We start from the raw sequence: 11,203 nt of genomic DNA, 5'->3' as shown, positions 1-11,203 counted from the left end.
TGATTCTTGGTTACGATGAATAAATGTGTCATTCAGTGTCACATCTCCGAGCTAACACATTATAAAAGGACATTAGTATACAATAAATATTAAAGGAAAAAGAATAAAGAAACAAAAATGTTTAGATTATTTGGCACGCAGGCCAGCACCTTGAGTTTCACAGTGTCAAACAGAATGACTCCATCTGTGTTCCTGATTCTAAGAGTGTAGGGCAGTGGTTCTCAAAGTGTGGACCAGGGACCCTCGGGCGGTCCTTGAGGGGGTTCCAAATGGACCCTTAGGGGATAACTCTGAGGACGCCCCTGAGCAAGCAGGCAGACTCAGTGGTTAAAAATAAGGGAAAAAATGCACTTGTGCATGAAAGCTGAGTCCAGATACGACATTAAGGTTACATAGTGTAGCTTTTACAATAGCTTTTACAGTATAGAGTTTGTGTGTTTTTACGTAAGGGATAATGCATGGCTGAGTGATCATTGTTGATAGATAAATCACTGACAGGGTGATTTTTACATTAACAATGACCACTCAGCCATACATTATCCTGCTTATTACACAGCTCTTTAATACCTACACTAATACATTGACACAAAACACAACAAAACGAGGTATTTCCTTGCTAAGTAGTCCATATATCACGCTGGCCGGCGTCTTACCCAGCTGCAGCACAGCTACAGTCGTAAAACAAGGAAGTAAGTTGATCAAATAGAATCAATTTTCGGGTACTGCTTCGTCTATTTCTCACGCAAATGTTTTCAAAAATATTTTTGAGAGCAATGTTTCGCTGTAAATTACATTGTGCGTTTGTGTAATAGAGCAATAGAGCGGAGCAGTCATTATCCAGGAATGACACACCGCTGAATTTGGCGATTGACCAATCAAAATCAAGCATTCAACCAAGTAAACCGTTGGGTTAGCATGTCAGGCTAATCGGTAGGCACCAGCTTCAGCTGCCGTGCCTCACTAAGGTTACGATCCATCTGATTGATGAGGTCAATCATAAATGAACAGTACTTTTCTGCCATGGCGGTGTCCATTTCTTTATCAGTGATGATGTCATTCTGCAGAAGTTCGTTCAGGAGTTCGTGGAGGATGAGACCTGACACCTCCCTCACATATTTCAGCTTGTTCTCTGCTCCTGCTGTGATGATCTGGGTCGGATGTTGCTGAGTTGCAGAAGCACCTTGAAGGGGAATTTGTTTCATCATTAGTGGTGTAATTATAAAATGACCAAAGCTCACTTATACGGGCCCTCTAGTCAATATAAGTTTGGGTTGTATGGTTACCATGTCATGATGTAATAATAGTGAGTTTTAGCGCATAAAAAAGCAGATTTTTGTGTGTTCAACATTGGAACTATAGGATTTTGGTTTAGCTCCACAAACGAAATACTGTGGTGGCGCATCCTTTCAAATAAATGATGTAACTACAGCAGACTACCACCCAAAAGGCTAACACTTCATTGTACAGTAATCTCCATAATTGTTAATATAAACTCAGTCTTATGCTGTCTATAGAGCAATTCTTCACTCACATTTCTCGTCTGCCTCCATCTGTCTCTGGTGGATCTTCTCCAGTTCACGCTTCAGTTCCGTCATTTGAGCTGCAAGCGTCTCTGTGTGGACCCTCTGGTCCTGGGTCAGTTTTTGCTGCTGTCGCTTGCTCTCCCCCATCGCTGTGACGGTGTCTTCTTCTTCTTTCATTTGAGCTGCGAGCTTCTCTGCGTGGTCCTTCTGGTCCTGGGTCAGTTTATGCTGCTCTCTCGCACTGTCCTCCATCTCTGTAATGGTGTCGTCTTCTTTCATTTGAGCTGCAAGCTTCTCTACGCGGTCCTTCTGTTCCTGAGTCCGTTTTTGTAGATATCTCATACTGTCCTCCATCTCTTTGATGGTGTCGTCTTCTTTCATTTGAGCTGCAAACATCTCTACGTGGTCCCTCTGTTCCTGAGTCAGTTTTTGTAGATCTCTCTTACTGTCCTCCATCTCTTTGATGGTGTCTTCTCTTTCCTTCATTTGAGCTGCGACCTTCTCTGCGTGCTCCCTCTGGAGCTGGGTCAGTTTCTGCTTCTCTCTTTTGCACTCCTCCTCCACCAACACAATCGTTTCTTTCATTTGAGCTGCGACCTTCTCTGCGTGCTCCCTCTGGAGCTGGGTCAGTTTCTGCTTCTCTCTCTTGCACTCCTCCTCCACCAACACAATCGATGTGATGGTGTTCTGCAGTTCTCTCTCACTCTCCTCCAGTAGAGCCATGAGCTTCTCAACCTCTTCTTCTTTCATTTGAGCTGCAAACATCTCTACGTGGTCCCTCTGTTCCTGAGTCAGTTTTTGTAGATATCTCTTACTGTCCTCCATCTCTATGATGATGGTCAGTTTCTGCTTCTCTCTCTTGCACTCCTCCTCCACCAACACAATCGATGTGATGGTGTTTTGCAGTTCTCTCTCACTCTCCTCCTCTTCGTTCTCTAAAGTTGGAAGAAAAACTCTAGTCAAGTAATTAACACAGAGTACGCCAAACCCAGTGAAACCGTAGTGTTAAATTAGTACCCTAGCCTGCCAAACCCAGAACCTCCGTTTTCCAGGGTTTATATTCTTTAATCCATGTTTTTATCCGATCGAATCGTTGGCTACCATTCGTTAGCATAACACTCAAAGTGGGACAGTGGCCGCGGCCTTTTTGATTTGATTTTGAACACAAAATCTAATATATGGTAGAGAGAGAGAGAGAGAGAGAGAGAGAGAGAGAGAATGACGTGTTGTTAATCACAGAGCGATCATCCTGCCAGGCTATGGGATCAGAAAGCTGGAGTAGGCCTAATATTTGACCAGGATCGATGACTCAAGTACTGGAGTTGAGTACTTTGTCCACTGCTCGTTGCTACGTCATGTACAGTAGCCTGAACTTTGACCTATACAATGTTAGCATGTTAGCATTATGTTCAATAGATGACAAAAATACTCACTGTCAGGTGTTGGTGTTGCTGGACTTCCTGTTCCACAATGACCATCATTTCCTGCAACCATTTCCTCTATCTTGTCTAACAGCTCTGTGACCTGAGCGTCATCACCTCCTTTCAAATTGTTGAAGACATGATACCTATTCCCACATTTCTCCACAAGCCTCTGCAGGGCCTCTCCTTCACACTCAATAAACTGCTCAATGGATAGACCTCCTAGATAGTCTCCAAAGTCTCCAAAGGAGAACAGTATCATAGCGTTACTCCACACACACTCGCTGAGAAGCTGCATGTGATCCTCTATGTTTTTACACCAATCAGCTGGATATGAGGTTCCTGCTCTTATAACCAGGAGGAGAGCATGTGGTCCTGGATGACACAGAGATGGACTATGAACTATCTCCTCTTTGGTCAGCTCAGATGTTGTGTTTAGAGTGGCATTAATAAACCATCCTGGAGTATCGACCAAGGTGACATGTCTCCCTGCTACGTCTCCCTGTCTCTTCTTACACTGAGCTGTTGTCTCTAAACTAAACTTCTCTGAACCCAGGATGGTGTTTCCTAATGAACTCTTCCCTGAACCTTTAGGTCCCAGAAGTATCATTCTCATCTCTGACAGATGGAGGTCATCACCTGAAATATAAGAAAGAATAAGTATGTCTCAGACATGAGAAAAACATGGGAACAAGCTTCCGTCTGGACTAACATGGAACATATGGGATGTTGTCCTGACCTAAAAGAACAAGCTATACAATTAGAAGTTAAAGGAGTATTCAGTGATTTGGTTGATTTGGAAAAAACCCTGGTCCGCCCCGGTAACATGATGTGCACATGCATGCTCTACAGTCGGGGGACGCTTACACCTTAACTGCACTCACCTGGGACACTTGAGGCCTTTCCTTTGGATTGTGCTGTAAGAAATAAAACAGAATTCACATTATATTAAATACTTTTGACTCCACCCCACTTCTAGGAAGGGGAAGGGTAGAAGTGGACCATGAATGCCCGCCTAATGTCAAATAATGTGAAAATAAAATAGCAGATCTACAAGCTTTACAAGCACATCTGCTATTTTCACTATCTTTATATTTGCTGTTAACATTAGCATGTTAGCGTTATGTTCAATAGAAGACCAACAGTTAAATTATACTCACTGTCAGGTGCCGGACTTCCCGTTCCACAATGACCTTCTTTTCCTGCCACCATCTCCTCTATCTTGTCTAACAGCTCTGTGACCTGAGCGTCGTCACCTCTGTTCGTATTAGAGAAGACATGATACCTATTCCCACATTTCTCCACAAGCCTCTGCAGGGCCTCTCCTTCACTCTCAATGAACTGCTCAGTGGATTGACCTCCTAGAAGGTCTCCACCGGAGAACAGTATCATTGTGTGACTCCACGCTGTCGGACCGAGAAGCTGCATGTGTTCCTCTATGTGCTTATAGACATCAGCTGTATGTGAGAATCCTGCTGCTATGATCAGGAGGAGAGCATGTGGGCCTGGAGGACAGAGAGATGCACTATGAACTATCTCCTGTTTGATCTGCTCGGGTGTTTCGTGTAGGGGGTCCTCGCTCCACCATCCCGGAGTGTCGACCACGGTGACGTGATTTCTCCCCGCTACGTCTCCCTGTCTCTTCTCGCACTGAGCTGTGGTCTCTAAACTGAACTGCTCTGAACCCAGGATGGTGTTTCCTAATGAACTCTTCCCTGAACCTTTATATCCCAGAAGTATCATCTTCATGTCCGGCAGATGGAGGTCATCACCTGAAATACAAGAAAAAATAAATGAAACGTGTGCGTGTGCGTGTGAGCATGCTTGTGCACATGCGCGCACGTGTGTATGTGTGTGATCGTGCGTGCGTGTGTGGACAGTAACAAAGTACATTTACTCGAGTACTCAATATTTGTGCCAAATCTTCTCTTAGCCCATTCTGACCGGGCACCCATTTTGGTTTTAGCATCATGTTTTGCTTTACCTATTGAAAAATAGCAGATCTACAAGCTCATATCGCGCCACCGAGTGGCGCGATACGAGCTTGTAGGTCTGCTATTTTTGAAAAATTCGAAGAACGACTGACATTTTTAGAATCTGATCTCAGGTCAGAATGGGTTCATCAGACCAGTGTGTGTCCAGTGGAAGCATCGTATGAATCTGATCTCAGGTCAGAATGGGTTAAGGGGGTCCCTGGCACAACATGATTTCAGTTGGGGGTCTGTGGTCAAATCCATATCACTATGTAGGTCCTTGACATGAACATGTTTGAGGAGCAGTGACTTATAATGAACTACATAACAGTCATAAAGAGTTCTCTCACTCATAGTTCAGATCCTCAAACTACCTGATAATTCATCCAGTAATTTTCTCATTATTTTTCGAACTAGCAGGTACCACGTAAAGAAAGTAATTACTGTACTGTAAAAGGAAGGGTTACCAAATCTTGTGAATTTAATATATTTAGCAAATAAAACACATTGTATTTCAATGAATTAACGCCTATATACACTTCATCATACAAGAGTGTCAAAAAAGTTGTGAAAATAGCAGATCTGCAAGCTCATAATGCATCGCGATGCAACAATGTTTTGTGATTTTCATTTTAATTTAGTTTTATTTCACTTAAAATATTTCTCCAATTCACCTATTTTGAATTAGTTTATAGGGCGATCTGCTAGTTTTGATTTGTTTGTGTCATTACATTATGAATGAAGCAGCTGTAGTGGGTGACAGGGTGCACATGGGTAAGCCTATATTTTCCTTTGGAATAAGTAACCTAGGCTATACACGTACAGTAAATGGTGCATTTATATAGCACCTTTATCCAAGGCGCTTTACATAGATTGTGTATTAATTCACCCATTCCCACACACATTCATACACCGATGGCGGAAGAAACCATGCAAGGCACATCCGGAGCAATTAGGGGTTCAGTATCTTGCTCAAGGACACTTCGACACTAACTCTGGGGGAGCCCGGGTTCGAACTGGCAACCTTGCGGTTCCCATCCAGCCACTCTCTATACCCCTAAGCCACCGCCGCCCCAGTCGTGGAATTCTGGATCAATCAGTGAATTGATGAGGTAATAGGAGTCAAGACAATATTCTATGGTTAGAACGTGTCGAATGTACATGATATCATTGCGGGCAGAACTACAGTATACCCAACAATCTGCTATATCAACCTGTGTGTATACTTGATGTAGTTCTCACCTGTGTCTTTCCGCCTTTGCCTTTTGAGCTCCTCAATGTTGACATTGATGATGGTGACGGCGGTGAAGGCCTCCTGTAGAGGCCGCTTGTCGGGGTGGTCATCAGGCGTGGCCTGCCACAGTTCACCCAGCAGCCGCGGGTACTGAGAGACCCTCTGGACTGGCTTGATGAGAAGAGACCGCATGTCCAGCAGGTTCCCTCTGGACAGTGAGCACACGTTACACGTTTAAAAAGCAGGTGGCTTGCTTGCGCACATCCAGTTCTTGGCTGGTGCTGGACAAATGCATGCAGTCATGCAGTCAAAGAAGTGGTCCGCACACAGGCTTTGCTCCAACAGTGTTTATTTGTGTTAAAACACCATTAAATTAGGACACAACGTTTCACAACGCATCACAAACACAAACACAAATAAACACTATTGGAGCAAAGCCTGTGTGCACAGTTGCCAAAACTGTGCACAGTCCAAATGGACCCTTCCATTTGGTTCCATTTGTACACTCTCAGAGTTACAGACCTGTTATGGTCATTCAGGGCTCATGTTGTATGTCTGTCCGTTGAACATGACAATACAGCTTCATACAGGAAACGTGAATTGTAATAACAATTAAATTGCTATATGTTATGGAACATAAATTATACAAAACACGATAAGCAAAAATAAAGTAGAACAGAACAATAAAAGAGCTATGCTTGTGATCTTAAAATCAAAAGCATGATGGTATATATGTGACATGATATATACTTACTCATGGCCATATATGTCCCTGTAAGACAACATAAATGAATGACATGAATTATTATTTTATACTTTTATTTTATGTGAGCACCACAGTGTAGTAGAAAGATCAGACCAGTCTGAAGCGAGTGGTGCAACAGCACCCCCTATTGGTACTCTAAACATCGGGACATGCTGTAGATTAGGACATAGGGACATTGCCTTTCCTTGGAGTGGTTGCACCACTCAAAAACACAACACATAATACAACATCAAGACATAAAGCAGAAGCATCGACATAACATAATGGAATACAAAAAAAGAAGAAAACATCACACACGTGTGAACTGAGTGGTGCAATTCCCCCCCCCCTCTCCCTCTCCCTCTCTCTCTCTCTCTCTCTCTCTCACTCTCATTAGAGACACAGCACTACCCCTCTCTCTGTTTCTGGCGCCCCTACTGCTATTAATAAGTCACATACTCGTGCTCATTCAGGTACACAAACAGGTGCATACACAGACATTGCTGGTTGTAGGAGTGGTTGCACCACTCAAAAATACATCATAGACAAGTAGACAAAAGGAGGAAAAAAACAAGGGAAAAAAGGCATAAATTAAAGGGTTAAAGGGACACTAGATATAGTACACTGGGATCTTTAAGCGGGTGCTAAATTACAAGTTCAGTATACTATACGGAAGAAAGAAGTAACTGCATTTAGGCCTGGGCCGTGGCTCAGCGGTCCAGGCACCCTGACTGGTTAGCCCCGTCTGGCAGTGATGTGCCGCGGGCTCGACTCCCGATCCCGACGGCCTTTATTGCATGTCACCCCCCCCCCCCCCAGTTATATCCCCATTTCCTGTCAGCATACTGTCTATCCCTCTGGCGAAAGCCACAAACAAAGAGATAACAGCACTTACTTTAGTGCTAAAACACACGTGATGAAATGCTCTTTTATCTCTTCCTCTTTCTCATAGGATTTCAGTGACTGGTTGGCGTCATCGTGACGGTAGCAATACGTCTTATACACGTCCTCCAGAGCAGCCTTGGCGTGAACGAAAATGCCTCCTTAAAACCATCAGAGAAAATAAGTTAACTTCATGTTACTTATACTTGCACGGTGATACAACTATTGTTTCGCCACTTGATATATATAGTGAATGAATGGGAGTTAGTAGGGATGGAGCCGGGTTCTTATCGAGCCCACTGTCGAGCATTTTCTATTATTTCGTGGAAAGACGGGGAGACAATACATTCAAAACAGCACCAGTATCTCTTACAGGGCCTTCAAATACAGTACTTTTCTAATAGACCAAAGGCAATTGATCTTTTTTTACCAATAAAATATTATTATAGAAAATGATAACTGGTTAATATATGCACCGTCACTTTAAAATCGTAATTTTGTTCACCCGGGCAGCGCTGGCAGGTATCAATACACGTTTAGGCCCAAACCACACCAGCTGAAACTCCTTGCAACAAACAAACTACACCAATGCAACTCCTTGCAACATGCCATTGGGAATAATGGTTGCAAGTATAGTTGCAAGGTGACCCTCATGGTGTGGTTAGGGCTTTAGATGGATGGATTGGATGATTACATTTATTTCTTGATCGGCTCTTGTCTTGATTGTTCAAACATGATTGCGTCATGGGCCGCTATATATAACAGGCTTGATATGAAGTCCAAAGCTTATCGATGAGTATATATACTCAATAGGCTTGTTATCGGATTTCTTTCAGTAATTATGAGTACTGCTTCTGGGTCCGGTTCTGAATGAATGTGTTCTGAATGCATATAGTTTCTGAATGAAAGGGAGTTACCTATGAGTATACTGCTTCTGGGTCCGGTTCTGAATGAATGTGTTCTGAATGCATATAGTTTCTGAATGAATGGGAGTTACCTATGAGTACTGCTTCTGGGTCCGGTTCTGAATGAATGTGTTCTGAATGCATATAGTTTCTGAATGAATGGGAGTTTAGAGTTACCTATGAGTACTGCTTCTGGGTCCGGTTCTGAATGAATGTGTTCTGAATGCATATAGTTTCTGAATGAAAGGGAGTTACCTATGAGTATACTGCTTCTGGGTCCGGTTCTGAATGAATGTGTTCTGAATGCATAGTTTCTGAATGAATGGGAGTTACCTATGAGTACTGCTTCTGGGTCCGGTTCTGAATGAATGTGTTCTGAATGCATAGTTTCTGAATGAAAGGGAGTTACCTATGAGTATACTGCTTCTGGGTCCAGTTCTGAATGAATGTGTTCTGAATGCATATAGTTTCTGAATGAAAGGGAGTTACCTATGAGTACTGCTTCTGGTCCGGTTCTGAATGAATGTGTTCTGAATGCAGTTTCTGAATGAATGGCGTTATGAGTATACTGCTTCTGGGTCCGGTTCTGAATGAATGTGTTCTGAATGCCTAGTTTCTGAATGAATGGGAGTTACCTATGAGTATAGTGCTTCTGGGTCCGGTTCTGAATGAATGTGTTCTGAATGCAGTTTCTGAATGAATGGCGTTACCTATGAGTGTACTGCTTCTGGGTCCGGTTCTGAATGAATGTGTTCTAAATGCATAGTTTCTTAATGAAAGGGAGTTACCTATGAGTACTGCTTCTGGGTCCGGTTCTGTAGTGGCCTGCTCCAGTCTGTGGAGCAGAGCTGCAGAGAGCTCACACACTGTCTCCATGTTGGTGAAGAGACGGTCGACGTCCACCACCTTACAGGAGGAAATGCCGTTGTGAAATACACGCAACTTAACAGTAAACGCTCAAAGACTGCTCTTAACAAAGGCATGACAGCGCTTACTGGTTTTCTTGTGTACAGTTTTTACCCATGTTTTATGGCCAACGGATGTGACTAGGATTTTTTTTTAAATCATGACTAATACTAAACCACCAATGCAGACGCTATTAAATTGAACACTGAAAATTATTATGCAACTTTGGAGAGATGGCAGAAGATAGATTAGATTTTTCAGACTCACTGTTTCATGACGCAAGACCAATTGTACCTGTTTCTCTCTGAAGGCTCATACATACTCAGTTTTAGGTGATAGCTTAGCACGTAAAATGGTGATAAGAGTTGAGGCCATCATACTCGCGGTGATGTCCTTAAGGATTGACCCCGCCTCCCTGTGGTTTACCCAACTTCTAGACCAATCAGTGAACGGGGTGATATAGCTCCAGAGTGACAAGACTTGTCTGATAGTAAAAACAGAGAGATGGGTCTGTGTCCGTGGTGATAGCCGATCATCACCGTGACTGACGTAATGGTGTAGTTTTCCATTCCAACCCTTTAAAAACTACAACGCGGTGATAACCTATCACCAAAAACTGGAGTATGTATGAGCCTTGAGGGGTCTGACCACCTCTCTGATGCACAGCTCCATGTCTGTACCTGTTTCTCTCTGAGGGGTCTGACCACCTCTCTGATGCACAGCTCCACGTCTGTGAGGAAATCCATCTCCGTTTGCACCAGCTCCTTGATCACCTTTGACCTGCGGGTCATCTTCCTCCGACGATCTTCCTCGGGCTCCAGAGCCGGTGAAGAGGGGGAAGACACATCGCCAGGCGCCATTTTCTCTTTAGGGGAGGAGGAGAGATGAAATGTTTTGCTGATTTGTTTTATGGCAGCCACCAATACCCCAGTCGTGAATGTATAGTTGCTCCACTCAGTTCACACAGGTGTGATTTGTTATGGTGATCATTGACTCAAAGGTCAAGCTGTGTCTGAGTCGCTGAGAAGTGTGTTAGTGACAGTTGTGATTTCAATGACAACAATGACATACCCATCTTTGACCTGTTGCTCTCTCGTTCTTTTTTCACCTTCCTCTGTACAGTCGCGTACAGGGCCATATTAGCCATTGGTGCGGTGGGGCTGGGACCCGGCAGGGGCCCTTCATGGCTCTCAGGGGCCCTTCGGGGAAGCTGGACCTCGCGGTACTGGGGTTGGTGACGAGGCCCTTCAGAATCAGAATATCAGAATATCTTTATTGTCATTGTACAAGACAACGAATTTGATTTGCAATCCAGCTCAGTGCATTTAAAACAAAAGACATAATACTCTATATATTGCACGGCTAACAGTAACTGACGTGACAAACATAACAACACTAACAAAAAGCACTGAAAAGGAGAGCTCAGAGCCACCATCACCTGTGCTTGATGTAAAGAACTATATGTTTGGTCAGCTCAGGTGTTTCATTTAAAGTGTAATTATTAAACCACCCTGGAGTGTTAACTACAGTAACATGTCTCCCCTGTCTCTTCTCACACTGAGCTGTTGTCTCTAAACTAAACTGCTCTGAATCTGATGTTTTATATATCCAGTA

At 43.5% G+C, this 11,203-nt stretch overlaps 1 protein-coding gene across 1 annotated transcript in view; it reads right to left on the bottom strand.

Annotated features, from left to right (window-relative positions):
- Nucleotides 1-663: 663 nt before the first annotated feature.
- The window catches only part of LOC308336468 (uncharacterized protein), a gene marked incomplete at its 5' end in the record, with an annotated part of 21,560 nt that continues 11,020 nt past the window's right edge, over nt 664-11,203 (bottom strand). The window contains 12 exons of the mRNA XM_080793833.1: nt 664-1,180; nt 1,532-2,458; nt 2,957-3,583; nt 3,829-3,861; nt 4,105-4,716; nt 6,160-6,359; nt 6,906-6,923; nt 7,792-7,939; nt 8,776-8,817; nt 9,472-9,589; nt 10,270-10,454; nt 10,661-10,834. Of these exons, the coding sequence (XP_080649959.1) occupies nt 924-1,180; nt 1,532-2,458; nt 2,957-3,583; nt 3,829-3,861; nt 4,105-4,716; nt 6,160-6,359; nt 6,906-6,923; nt 7,792-7,939; nt 8,776-8,817; nt 9,472-9,589; nt 10,270-10,454; nt 10,661-10,834 (3,341 nt within the window). The 3' untranslated portion in view covers nt 664-923. The remainder of the gene's footprint in view (nt 1,181-1,531; nt 2,459-2,956; nt 3,584-3,828; nt 3,862-4,104; nt 4,717-6,159; nt 6,360-6,905; nt 6,924-7,791; nt 7,940-8,775; nt 8,818-9,471; nt 9,590-10,269; nt 10,455-10,660; nt 10,835-11,203) is intronic.

The sequence above is a fragment of the Protomyctophum bolini genome, assembly GCF_963924005.1.
Source record: "Protomyctophum bolini genome assembly, chromosome: 21".
NCBI lineage: Eukaryota > Metazoa > Chordata > Actinopteri > Myctophiformes > Myctophidae > Protomyctophum > Protomyctophum bolini.
The sequence above is the reverse complement of the archived record's forward strand: the minus strand, read 5'-3'. Positions and strand labels throughout refer to the sequence as shown.